The sequence below is a fragment of the Chelonoidis abingdonii genome, chromosome 2 (genome assembly GCF_003597395.2).
Source record: "Chelonoidis abingdonii isolate Lonesome George chromosome 2, CheloAbing_2.0, whole genome shotgun sequence".
NCBI classification, from domain to species: domain Eukaryota; kingdom Metazoa; phylum Chordata; order Testudines; family Testudinidae; genus Chelonoidis; species Chelonoidis abingdonii.
Window position 1 is genome coordinate 255,532,763 of NC_133770.1, and position 14,472 is coordinate 255,547,234.

The 14,472-nt window shown below is 44.6% G+C and overlaps 1 protein-coding gene across 1 annotated transcript in view; it reads left to right on the top strand.

The window, feature by feature from the left end:
- The first annotated feature begins 5,414 nt into the window (after positions 1–5,414).
- The window catches only part of NECAB1 (N-terminal EF-hand calcium binding protein 1), a 140,236-nt gene continuing 131,178 nt past the window's right edge, over positions 5,415–14,472 (top strand). Inside the window, exon 1 of the mRNA XM_032795324.2 lies at positions 5,415–5,610. Coding sequence (XP_032651215.1) covers positions 5,512–5,610 — 99 coding nt within the window. The 5' untranslated portion in view covers positions 5,415–5,511. The remainder of the gene's footprint in view (positions 5,611–14,472) is intronic.

A 14,472-nucleotide genomic window follows, 5' to 3' on the forward strand; every position in this document is an offset into this window, starting at 1 on the left:
CCCTGGGAGCGGTGGTGACGGGAGATGAATCCACCTTGGGCCAGATCCGCAGCAAGGTAAGAGTTGGGCCAGGTGGGAGGGTTTTGTTAAAATTAAATGTTAAAATTACACTAGTAGGAAATTGTTTTATTTCACTAACTACAAATTCTCTGTGTTCACTTTTTTTTAATTTTAAACTGTCAAAACAAAACTGCAAAGTACAAACGTGTAAAAGCCAAAAAAAAGACGAGGGGGAGGGGCAGCAAAAAACCTAGAGCTGACCCTTCCTATTATGGATATTTCATAGAATTATTAAAGTTGGAAGGAACCTTCAGTAGCCACCTAGCCCATTCCTCTGTAGTGGGCAGAGAGCTGAATTCATTAATAGAGCTGGTTGAAACTCAGAATTTCTATTCTGTCCAAAAGTCTGACATTTAGAAATTTTGCTTAGTCCCAAATTGGAATGAAAAAAAAAAATCATGTCCCACAGCAACAAGATGTGTGGACACAGGGGCTAACTCAGCACCCGGTCACGCAGCTACCACCAGTTTATATCAATTGGGTGCTTATTGAAAGACAGGCAGACAGAGGAGGATGCCAATTAAGTGAGCGGAAACAAATGAGTGGCCCAACTGACAGGCCAGTTGGCTGGAAGTAGCCCCAGCAGCTAATACTATAAACAGGAAGCCAATACAGAGAGGAGATGTAGGATCCTGAAAAAAGCAGAAATAGACAGGCCTGGCTAATACTAGTACTATTCTACCCAGAAGTAAGTGGGGAATCTGGCTACTGCCTGAAAAGGAGGGGAAGACTTGGAGTGGTTGTGGTCTGTAAGTAAGGCCTGAAAGGTCTCTCGGGGGACTAACTCTATCAGGGCTGCCCAGAGGGGGTGCAAGTGGGACAATTTGCCCCAGGCCCCGCAGGGGCCCCACGAGCCCTGGCCCAGCGGCAGTCCAGGTCTTCAGCGCATTTCAGTAGCGGGTGGCCCTCCAGTGCTGCTGAAGACATGGAGCGACTGAAGGCCCCCTGCCGCCAAAATGCCACTGAAGATCCAGATCACCACCGGGTTAAGTACAAGCGCTGCAGCTCCCCTGATTTGCTCCAAACCCCCTGAATTCTCTGGGCAGCCCTGAACTCTATGACACCCACAAAATGAAATTTTCCAGAAAAAAAACTGTTTTGTGTCAACTGAAATAGCCTATTTTGATAACAATAAAAAATGGTTCCAATTTTGACTTATTTCATTATAAAATAAAAAAATTAAAATGAAAAGTTATTTCAAAGTGAAAAATAAGGTCAAAGTGTTCTATTTTCAACCTATCACACTACTTTTTTTTTCATTTTTTTCTAAGCAAAATTTTATCAGAAGCAGCATATTTCTGCAGAAAGTTTTTTTTTTTTTGACAAAACAGTATTTTCTGATGGGGAAAAATGTTCCACTGGAAAATTCTGACCACCTCCATTCATCCAAACCCATCCTTGATTCACATGGGTAAAGTTTGCTTACCTACAATCTTAAAATAATTGATCTAAACATTCCGTGCAGCAAATTAAGCCATTTCTCCTTGGACAACTTGCTTCACTTCTGTGTTTCATTTTCCCCATGTGTAAAGTAGGGGTTTGCAAAGCACTATGAGATCAATTGATGAAAAGCACTATGTAAGAATCTGCATCTGTATAAAAGTTTCTTAAAAAGGATTTTTTAAATTATTAGGCTCACGCTTTCTACATACAACCACAAAGAAGCATTAAAGGTATTTGGGGGGAGGATAACAAACTGCTTGTTCATACCTTTAAATATATCAGGATGATCAAATCTCTTCTTCCCTGATTTTGCTAAAGAATCTGTAAGAGGTCTCAGGAATGTTAATTGTGAGACCTAATGCCTCCTATTGAAGGGGTGAGGCTTTGGGCTCTTTAACAAAGGCTTCCATTCTCTAAAATGGTAGTTGTCATTGAAGTTAAAAGTGTTAACAAAAACAAACCCAAAGAATCCCTTTCCCTCTCAATTGCTCAGCTTTCACTCTCTTGGCTCTTGCGCTGTCCTCATTGTATTGTAGTTCTTCAGTCACGTGTTTCCCAATCTTTTAAAAACAAGTAGATTAGCAAATAAATAAAAAAGCAAAATGTCTGGGATTTCTGTGCATATCATTAAGAAGCACAAATAACCAGACAGTGTTTTTTTGTTTTGTTTTGTTTTTTTCTATTTTCAGGTCATCTTCATTTAGAATAATAGAGCCCTTCCCTCTTTTTAATGCCTTTCTGTTTATTACTGGGGAGTTACGGCTCCGCTAAATCACATTTTCTCTTGAAACTGTTACCAAAATGTCGGGTCTGCCTAGCTGAGAGCCAATGAGAGCCCGACAGGTTGCTTTATTCTGTGGAAGAAAGGAGAGTTTTGTACCTTGGTACAAAGACTCTACTCCATACAAAAACCAAGAATCTTTTATACACACACAGGCGTCAGTCATGTTAGCATTTGATTGGTGGTTAGCAAACCCTGCACTTCTGCAATCTGCTCAGCAAAAACCAGCTTAGGACCAGCTTCATCTGCCTCAAGACCGATAAGAGAAGACAGTTCAAAAGTTCAGGCTACTGTGTCCGTGAGGAGTCCAATTTCCCCTAATGGTTGCCAGCTATTATCAGACTACTAGCTGTTTGGGGGTCGCTGCTGACTATCACAAAACTAGAAAAGAGAAGAAGCGCAGATGAGGAGGAGATACACACAGGAAGTGTGTTCTGAATGTCCAGAACAAGACCAAGCGAGAGATGGTTTAAATCAAGGACATCAATTTATTTTTCATGAAACTCTGGACAGGCAACTGCAGCAGAGACAGATTACCCCCCCTCCCACAAACCCCACGCCAAAAAAAAAAAAAATGTGACAGCAGCAGCACAGAGAAAATGTGCAAATCTGTACTCTATTAAATATGAAATGGTGCATTAAAATAGTGTTAAGAGTCTGTCTTGAACTGACTGACAGTGGTGAAAAATTAAGGTACGACTTTTAGCGCACCCTTCCCTCTCCAATAGCTCTGTAGTGCTGGCTCAGGGCACCCTAGACAGAACACTTTACACCATGGCATGTGACACAACGATGAGAGCTGCTTCATTTGAATGTGCTGGAAAATTACAGCAGATAATTCCACTTCCTGACTGGACATGTAAAGGGAGAGAATAGAACTGTCAAAATAGGCAGGGCCAATTATAAGGCAAATGCACCAGCGCTGCCATCTAACAATAGCTAGGGAAGGGATGAACTGAGATCCCTGCTTATTATGCTAAATTGTGCTCCCTTTGAGTTGGACCAGCACCTTACAGTCATAGGAACATAGGCCTAGAAGGGACCTCCTGAGCCATTGGGTTGTTTCAACAGCAGGGGACTGGACTCAGTCATAATCCTGTCCAAGTGAGGGCAATAAGATCTTCTCTAGGAACAAGGTGAGGACCAGGCTGAGATACCCAGCATCACAGCTTGGCCCCTGCTTTCTTGTTGTTCCCTGGCAGAAGGAAGCTAAGCCAGCCAGCCCTATTCATGGAGTAACTTACTTCCCCCTGCTCACTGCCCTAGCCCCTGTACTGGGGGGAAACAGAATTATCCCCTCCCCACTTTCCCTAGCCACCTGAGTGAGAGTGGGAGTGGGAGTGGGAGCAGCAGCTCAGAAGACACTCTCTGCCAGTCTGGCAATGCACCCAATCCAGCCAAGTGAGCTTGATGGGTTTCCATGTAGGGCAAGAAGTGGCTACCTTCTTTCTTTGCTCCTCATTGTTTTCCTTCTTTGCAGTTTGAGACACACACACAAAAAGTAGCACTCTCTAACTCCAACACACAAACACAGTTTGTAAAGTCCATTAGCGAATTCACATACTTTACAACATAAAATGGTGTAGAGTGTTTATAATGCGGATCATTATGCTCAGACGTGTTGAATTTTCTTCAGTATGTTTTTAGAGTCTTTGTAAATTACCCAAGTAGTTCAACCTTTCTTGGAAGGATCGCCAGGAGTAATGAAAATGGTACACAAGTGGCATTTTATTTTATACTAACCGGTAACAAACTCACTCAAAGGCAAGAATCATTAAAAAAAAAAAGTAATTTCCGGCTGATTTCTAGGAAAGGGTAACAGAGTTAAGAATCCCATCTCTTTCCTTTATAAAATACCTTTTTGAAAGACATTTACAAGTGACTAGTATATTTTTGCTATTGGGATTTATCCAGGTAAATCCTCAGGTCAGAATTAAATTATCCCCATTGGTGCTTCAAATTGAACCAGGATGAAATTTGACATGCAAGTTCTAGCATAAGACTATAGGGGGCAGAATTTCTTTACAAAGAGGTGGTTGTAATTGGATTGTTATTTATTGGTATCCCATCACACACTGTCTCCCAGAGACAATTGGGGTCGGGGTGCCAGAGGCTCTGTACAAACAAGCAAAAAAAATCCAGCGAACTCAGACTCTAGGTTCATGACAATTCTCCATAAGTGGGCAAAACAGACAAAGGGAGGGAAATAGGAGGAGAAGGTGGGCGAGGAAATCTCTTGCGTTGGACCAGCTTCTGTGGGTGAGAAAGACAGACTCTCCAGGGGCGTAGAGCTCTTTTTTTGTGTAACGTCAAAGCGTGTCTCTCTTGCCAACAGAAGCTGGCCCAATAAAAGATATCACCTCCCCCACCTTGTCTGTCAGATCCTGGGACCAAACATAGCTACACCACCACTACCAACGGGGAGGGAACCAGATGAAACAGTAAAGGGCTCAGTCACGAGCCTGTTGCATCCTTGCGCAGGGAAGCCAGGCAGATTGAGGAGCAGCCTTAGGTATAGGCTGATATTGCCTTTGAATTCTCTGGCTTGTATGTGGAGCAAGTGGGGACTATTGTTTACAGCTTCCATTCTGGTTTTGCCCATGTATAAGGCACCAGCACTATCCGGGTTGCAGTGGTGACCGGTCACTTCCCAACGTGTTTCCTTGCCCGAGTACATTAATATGTGCGATAGGTTTAGACATTCGTTTGAATGACGGATTTAGGCGCATGCAGGCTGAGCTCCCCGCCTATGCAGACGCACAAAGGGGCGCAGAGGGCGCGCGCTCGGGGGAGCGCATCTCCTCCGGGCTAAAACTCTCAGTCCAGGACGGTTTCAAGGTGTCCAGTCCCAGAGCCCCACCAGCAACCCGCGTGGGAAGGGGCAGTTGTTTTGCGCGCCAGCCCCGGGTAATGTGGCGATAACGGCTCAGGCCGGGGGGAGCGGAGTCCTCCTCAGGCTGCAAGGAGGCGAAGGAGGCGGGACCTGCCCACCCCGCAGGGCTGATCCCCATGGAGCGATCGCGTTGCAATGTGACTCCATGAAATTGACACGGGCTCTAGCGCCATCAGCAAAGGGAGGAGCGCCGGGCTGGGCTGGGCGGGGAGGGGGGGGCATAGCCCAGTGTGAGCAGCCTCCAGCAGCAGCTGCAGCAGCGTCTCTCTGGGAGCCGAGCCCCCAGCTCATCCAGGCACTGCGGCCGCAGCGCCGCCGCTCCCCGGCGGAAGGCATGGAGGGCAGTCAGGAGATGTCCCCCTCCTCAAACAATTCCTCCGAGGAGCTCAGCTCGGCCCCGCAGCTCACCAAAGGGATGTCGATCTTCCTCGATGTAAGTCCGGGGCAGCCTGGCTCGGCCAGGGCGGGGGGCAGCCGGGGTGCGGGACTGAGCCGGACGCAGCCCGCTTGGCATTGCAGCAGAGCTGGAGGGGCTAGTTCTTGGGAGAGGGAAAACAAGCGTACGCGGGAGTCAGTCTCTAGCGCATCCTTGGAGCGGCTGCAATGTGACCACAGCCACAGGTAACCAAAGCTAGAAACCGCGTCCCGGGTGGGGGGCCGTGCAAACCTCACCGAGAAAACAAACCTTGGAGGAGCACCAGAGGAAAAATTCCCTCGCAGCGATTTGCTTGGGTTTCCCAGCGATCTGCACTGAGCCAGGGTCCAGGTGATGGAAAGTTTTGAAGGCGCATGCAGAGGTGTTTTTAAGGAAGAACTATATTGGCAATCTTGTTTGAATACCGCTGAAACCTTGATAATGCAAGTTTGGCTAGACTGGGTTAGAAATGCCTCCTAAGCCAAGGTGGCATTAAAAGCTCTCCCAGCGAGGAACAAATGAAATTATCCTTTGAAAGGGAAAAATGGTCAAAGCCGAAATCTAAAAAGTACCACGGTCTTGCTTTGCCTCTGAATCAGTTAACTTTATATTCTTTACCTGATTTGACCATATTACTTTTTAAAAAATAATAATTTAGAGCATATGCTTATAGACAAAACATGTTTAGGATCTGGTCTGCTTTTATTTACAAGACCGTAAATGAATTTTAAAACATCAAATATTTGTGTTAGAAAATGAATAACACCAAGATAACAGTAGATTATAAGTCAGGTCTGGATGTGAAGAAATTGTCAGGGGAGAGTCACAGCCATAAATAAGTTGAATTTACAGCTGAGCCAAAAATAATGTAACTTTCAGGGATTTACTGTCAGCTATTTGTATTTCTTATCTTATAATCAAGAAGGACTGATCCAGCAAGGTGCTGAGTATCTCCTGAAAGGCACAGGGATCCTTTAATTCCCAATGGACTCTGGAGGAACTGAAGGCATTTAGAAACTAATTTACAGTGTGCTGAATGCCATCTGCAAGAGGCTAAGCAGCCTCAGTTCCCACTGCTGAAAGTGGCACTCAGCACCTGAGACCTTTTCAGGAGCTGCTCCTCACCCTGCAGGATTGGGCCCAGCATTCTTGCCCTCATCGAGAAAAGCACTTGAGCAGGAGTCTAACTTGAATTCAGCAAGACGACTGACATGCTTAAAGGTGAGCCTCTGGTTACGTGCTGGATCAGCCACAGAGTGCTCAGCACCTGGCACAAGACTGAGCCCATATACATTGTCTACACATGCTGTGCAATTGAGTGTAACAACATTAACAAAGAATGTAGCCCCTCTTTAGATCTTAGTATGGGCAAAGTTTGCAGAATTGAATCAGTCAGTGCATCTATGTTTTTGATTTGACAAGCTCCATAGATGTACACAATATTACACCAACTTTCACTGCTGACTACTTCAAAATACAAAGCACAGTATAGGTTCATAACATCTATATAGGCCCACACATCTATATTCATCAACGATGAAACTTGCACTAAGGGCCCTACATTTATAAACACCTTTGAAGTGACCACATTAAAATTCCCAGTGATTTCCCAACAATTTTACTGAGCGTTCAGTAAAAACTACGGCTACTTTTAATGATTTTTATAGATCCCTGCTGTACTCATTTGAGAGGCCTACCCTTTATTGCATTGTATTATATTTATATATATTTATGGCCTGGAGACATAATAAAAATGCTGTTTCTTGATATCACTTTGCTCCTACAAGATTTATTCATCCCTTGGTGTGTTTGCATAACTCTCCGTAAAGCAAAAGGGAGTTCTACACATGCATTACAAAGAGATGGAATCACTGGTTTGCAGGAAAAAATGGGATAAGAGTACAAGTGGAGCCTACAACTAAAGATAACAGCATCCTAAATTGGGGAATATCCTCTCGGAGTGACCTCACAAAGATTCACCAGCACATAAGTAGCAGAAGGTTTGGCCCTAAAAAGAGCACCAAAGTATCTCCTCCAAAGGGAGGTGGGGGGCAGGTAAGCTGGACCTTAAGCTGTACACTAGCCAAGTATGATTGCAACACAGTGAACATTACCTACGTTTTGTTCCTGTCTACTCACAATACAGCACATGGCTGCCTTTGATGTCAATACATTGCCACCTAAATACATCGGTTTGGATGCCATAATAGATTTCTGAATTCTCCCTATATCTGTGTGGCTGCAATTCCAAGAAAAGAAATCATCTATCTAGCCAAGCATCATGTTCCTGTGTGTTGATGCAGAGGTAGGTTGGGTAGTGTTCTCTTTTAACTGACTGCTGCCTATTGGTAACATCCCAGTAATGATGCTTAGCATTTATATAGGACTTTCATCTTCAAACAGCACAAAATTAAAGTTTCTCCTGTTCACAACACCCTAATGAGGAAGGTAAGTAAATGATAGTTGGGGTCCCAGACTTCTGCCTAATGTTTATCTATTACATGAGTGTCCAAGGTAATGCTGATATACTTTAGTGATTCCTTATGTTAAACTCACTGTGGGTGGGTATATTATGGTATGGCCTTCCAGTGACTGCTTGAGCACTGCTGCTCTGAAGGAGCCAAGTTCGGTGCTAAGTGCCTCCAATACTCTAATGCAATGCTGTTTGAAATATAAGCACTTGCATGGAGGCTGAGAATGGGGCCTGGTCTACACTACACGTTTAAACCAAATTTAGCAGCGTTAAACCAAATTAACCTTGCACCCGTCCACACAACGAAGCCCTTTATATCGATATAAAGGGCTCTTTAAACTGTTTCTGTACTCCTCCCCGACAACGGGAGTAGCACTGAAATCGGTACTGCCATGTCGCATTAGGGTTAGTGTGGCCGCAATTTGACAGTATTGGCCTCCGGGGGGTATCCCACAGTGCACCATTGTGACCGCTCTGGAAAGTGATCTGAACTCAGACGTACTGGCCAGACTGACAGGAAAAGCCCTGCAAACTTTTGAATTTCATTTCCTGTTTGCCCAGCGTGGAGCTCTGATCAGCATGGGTGGTGATGTAGTCCCAAATCCAAAATAAGCTCCAGCATGGACCATATGGGAGATACTGGATCTGATCGCTGTATGGGGAGACAAATCTGTTCTATCAGAGCTCCGTTCCAGAAGATGAAATGACAAGGCATTTGAAAAAATCTCCAGGCTATGATAGACAGAGGCCACAGCAGGGACTCAGCACAGTGCTGTGTGACAGCGTAATGGAAAGCCAGCATCAAAATGAACGCTCATGGAGGGAGGGAGGGTGACTGAGGACTCCAGCTATCCCACAGTGCCCGCACTCTCGAAAAGCATTTGCATTCCTGGCTGAGCTCCCAATGCCTGAAGTCGTCAACAACATTGTTGGGTGGTGCGTTCAGCGGAATAGCTCATCAATTTACTCAGTCCCCTTCGCCTACATGAAGAAAGAAAAATACTTTTTCTTCGCTTTTTTTTCAATGTCCCGTATGTCTCAATGCATGTGATGCGTGGACCTCGGTGCTGCAGCCACGAACAGCATCAGCATCCCACTCCCCTTGCCTTTCCTGAATGCAGCGGTACAGAATGGCAGAAAACCATACTTCATCATCCCATGAGTGCTCCTGGCTGCCTCGGTTGAGGTCGCCAGGCGGGCGCCTGGGGTAAAAAGGGAAATGACTCCTGGTCCACTTTCCCGTCCAGATGGTACAAAGGCTTGGTAAACGCAGCCCTCATCAATTAGAGACTGGAGGCTGGCTCCAATCAGCCCACATCCCCCTTCCCTTACAGTCTAACGAAAAGATTCTGTTACTCCTGGACAATACTAGCAGTGGGATGCTGGGCTACTCCTCCCCACATCCTTTATGTACCTGGGCCTGGACTTATCATAGCAGCTGGAGGCTGCCTTCCCCCTCATTTTATTCTCTAAAAAGTCAGGATTTTCTTATTCCTGATTCTTTATTACTTCATCACACAATGAGGGGACACTGCCATGGTAGCCAGGAGGTTGGGGGCAAGGAGGGAGCAATGGTGGGGTTTGTTGCAATGGGGCATCCCTAGAATGGCAGTGCAGCTGATCATTTTCTGGCGGGATCTCTGGGCCTCTGACACGGAAACAAGCTGATGCTCTGCTGGTTCTCGTACGTGCACTTGCCCATATTCTAAGGGCAGGACATGACTCATTTTTAAGACAAAACTAAAGAAGGAATGACCCTGGGAGTTCCATTCCCATTTTTGTCATGTGCTCCCGGCCGACTCAGCCGGCAGCAGGAGCCAACCATCGACAAGCCAGCAGACGGGTACAAAAGGATCGATAACCGTCATACGCCAATTCCAAATGCAACGGTGCAAAATGACTGATAACCATTCATCTTTCTTCCCGGCCAACTTTACAATGTCAGACGGTGAATAGGGATGGAACATCTCTGCTACCTTGCAAAGGCAAATGAATGCTGCTGTGTAGCACTGCAAGTACGGGTCTGGTCAGAAAGCATCCAGTCACTCTCACGGCTGACAGTGACCAAAAGGCAAAACCGGCTCCATGGTTGCCATGCGTATGGCATCTGCCAGGGGATCCAGGGGAAAAAGGGCGCAAATTGATGTCTGCCATTGCTTTCACGGAGGAAGGAATGAGTGACGACATTTACCCAGAATCACCCGCGACACTGTTTTTGCACCATCATGCATTGGGATCTCAACCCAGAATTTCAATGGGCAGGGGATACTGCAGGAACTATGGGATAGCTACAGGATAACTACCCACAGTGCAACACTCTGGAAATTGATGCTAGCCTTGGTACATGGACGCACATCACCGAATTAATGTGCTTAGTGTGGCCGCGTGCACTCGACTTTATACAATCTGTTTTAAAAAACTGGTTTCTGTAAAATTGGAATAATCCCATAGTGCAGACATACCCTAGGACATTGGATGTCTCTAGTTAGTGTGTTAGCTGTACCACTCAGATGGTGGTATTGTGCATACATTATTATTGCTCAGGGCACAAATAAGTTGTGTGGTTTATTTATCAGGGTTGTGCCACTTGCTCTGTGTTGGATACATCCCACTTATTTTCTCATTATTCAGCCTATTAGCCACGCTTACCCAGGCCCTCCCAGCAGGCAATTCAACCCATGCACCTTTTCTTCAAGGAGCAGGATTTCTGCACTTGCCACTATGGATTTGCCTCCCCCTTGGGGGCTCCATGCTATCCCCTTTTCATCAGGTAGAGTCTTGCATAGCCAGCACTAGTAATTAGCTATAGATCTCAAAATATCTATTTTTTAAAATTCACAACTCTCTCTCTCTCTGTCCTTTGGCATTAAAAAAGGAAGCAAAACCACCATGAGCTCTCTTGCTGTCTCTACAGCTGATATTAAGTAACAGCTACTAATTCCAGTACAATGCACATTCTTACAGACATCACTGTTGCTGGTGCACAAACAAGGAAGCAGGAAAAATGGAGAAACATTTTGATGTTTGTTCCATATGAAAACACAGAAGAAAAAGGAATACTGATTGCCAAATGAAAAAAAAACAAAACAAAACAAACAACAACAACAAAAACCCCACAGTATCAGCTAGGATCTTAGTGTTGTATTTTAGCCATTAAAAGAATATTACCGAGTGTAAAACTGTTCTGACATGGCTCCTCCTGCATTTTTGCTTTTCGATAGTACCTTCTCAAGCTTAAGATCCTCATACTTTAGCAATTGGGTGTTAGTATTAGTAGAGTGTTTCCAGAGTACTGTTTAAAAAAAAAAAAAAGCAGAAACTGAGCTGCCCAATCGTGCTATTGAGAGCTGAGTTGCAAAGTCCCCTTTGTTCAGAGGTACTAACTGGAGATTAATTAAAGCCACTAAATTCAGTTTAGAATGGACCGAATCTAGATTTTGAACATCCCAAAGTTCAGATCTGAGTTTATGAAGGGAGGCCTGGATCTGGATCAGTAGCTTATTTTTTTAAGCTTTGTTCCTATGTCAAACAACATACAGTTAGGCAAAGCAATCACACAGAGGGTTAGGACACTCAAATTTCAGGGGTGCTTGGATCTTGGGTTTTCAGTTAGTCCAATCTCTAATAAAGACTACAAAGTAATGCTACTATAGGTGATTTATTTAAACTAATCCTAACTAGGTTCTTAGCTGCACCGTAACTGATCTGCTGTGTTCTAATTGGCTTAGAAAGCAAACCTCTTGCCTTGACTTATCATAAGTACTCACGCCCATTTGGAAAATGTTGCTCATTCTGTGTGCCTACATATTTCTGTAGAAACTTTTCTGATCAGATGAAGCTTTCCATTTCTGTGTTGTGGCAACCTGTTAATAATGCTCAGCTGTTACCTGACTGGTTGCCCAATAGGAACAAGTTTCTACCTTGGCCTGCCTTCAGGTAGGTACAAGGCCTTAAATGGCAACAGAAACCTCTGTACTGGGGGGGGGTGGAGGCAACCTATGGAGGGAGGATTCCAAACACCCATGCATCATGGAGCACTGCTCCAGAGTGGCATTCACCAAGATACTCAGAAACAGGCTTGTGGGGGGGCTGGCTGGGGGCAGGGGGAAATGCTGAGCATAATACAGAGCCACTGGCCCAAAATGTTGCAAGGGGCAGGTTTGGGGAGGGACCCAAACAAACTATATTTCATCCCAGATGTTCACGTTATTTGTGTTCTTCCTTCAAGATGGTAGGAGGGCCGGAAGAATCCATCTGTTTATCTTCTATCTAGGTCCCCAAATCAGACTTTGCATGAGGAGTCCAACAGTTCACCCTGATTATTTAGACAGCTTCTGGGACATGCATCATTTGCAGTGTGGGGTAAATACAGGCCTCTACCATCTGTGGATAAGAATTTAGATCTCTTAGTAAAAATCATGATACAAAGTAGTTACATTCCACACGTTTCAATTTTGTATCACTTCTCCCCACAGCACACCATGGTAGCAGCTCCCTTTTGAAATGTATTTTTCTTTATTTAATTCCTGCCTAGTCTAGTGTAAGCTCCTTCTTCCTGGCCTCTCCCCCCACTTTAGTCCGTCCAGAACACAGGTGGCAACAGCATCTTCCTCTGCCATTTTCCTGACCTTGCTTTCCCCATTCTTACACCTCTATACTAATTTTTTTTCCTTTTCATCCACCACCAGTTCAAGCTTCCCCCTGCTTTCAAAGCAAGGCACAAACTTGCTTCTGTATATCTGATCTCACTGCCTCCTGAACCCAGTCTCATCCCTTTGCTCCACAGAAGGTTCTCTGCGGACTGCTCCCTTGGGCTCCCTTGCCCTGTCTTAACCCTTTGTCTGTATTCACAGTCTCTTACATTTGCAGCAGCCTCCCAGCTCACATTCTCGAAGCATCTTGTCAAGTTCTTCTGTACCAGATATGGATTGATTGCAGAGCTTGCTTGTACACCCCAGATGTATTCATCCTTGTAGTTCATTCAGTAGTTCTGAGTTGTCTTCCCATCCGGAGTTGTGCTGGACTATATCCAGTAGCTGCTATTAGTATTGATCTGTAGTTTAGAAGAGCAAGGAATGGATCTTCCTGCTCGAAGATTTTCTTGGCTGTCTGTAGAGCTCTCTCAGCCTCTCCATTTGCTTGAGAGCTCCAGGTAATATGATCAAAATCATATTTTGTTCAGAACGACTTAAATTCTGCTACAGTGAGCTTGTCCATCACTAGTTGCTTTGGAATATCAAAGTGAGCAAAAGTGCACTTCAGTTTCTTGATAACACTGCACCATGTTATGTCTTTCAAGTCCATTATTTCTATATATCAGGAAAAATAGTCCACAGCAACCAGGTAATGATGTCCTCTGAATTCACCTAAATCTGCATCAAGTCTCTTCCAAGGTCTCTCTGGTAGAGGTGTTTGTATATTGTATGATCCGGCATTGTCTCTGAAGTTTATTTGTACAGAATCTCCTTTCAAAAGCCCCATATCATCAAATCCTCCACTGAGTTCTTCGTCCTTTCTCTCTAGGCCCATCGTGGGTGCCATACTGCGGCTGAGAAGGTTTCTGGTCTTTGATCACATCCACTCCAAATGCATAGCTTTTCTCTTTGTAAGATGTTTTAGTGGTGAAGTGGCTCATGCACTTCAGAATGCCTCCGGGGTAGGCAGAGGTGTATCGAGTGACTTTGTCTGTGAAAGGGGTTGAAGGTGATTGTAAGCCCTTTCTGACATGAGTATGACCTCAGCTCCTGCGTCACTTTAAAAGTTTTGCCAAAAATATTCAATTTCACTCTCCAGGCAGGCTCTGTGTCATCACAAGTGAAAGATGCCAGAAACAATGCTCTTGATTGTCTGTCTGTCATGTGAGTTAACTCCTCCCTTACTGCTTTGGTGCAGCAAAGAGCTGCAAACTGTCCACATGTATTACACAGTGCGCCTCTGGTTAGATGTGCATCATATCTTGGGATATGACTTTTTCCACACCTTGGGCACGTAGGCTGGAATTTGTCCGTCTTAGCCTGGGAGTTCTCTCTCCCTGCCTCAGGGGTTTTATGATAATGACTTAAACACTCAAATGTCCGTTTATAGCTTTTAGGCTAGGTTCAGGCTTTTCAGGTTGCTCCTGCCTTTTGTTCTATTGTTTAACTAATTCTGACTGTTTTGCTATCTATATAGCCCTGGTTAGGGCTAATTCTCTTCAGTTGTAGCTGCTGTGAAAGATTTTTATCTGTTAACCCAATAACCAGCTTGTCTGATATTTTCATGTTTTTATCCATTACATGCAGAGCTCTAATAAAACATTCAACAGTTCTCTGATGAAACTGAATTCTCTGATGAAAACATGCTCTTTCATAAACCACAATTCTCTGAGGTATAAAGTATTCATCAAGCATAGCCAGAACCCTTTCATA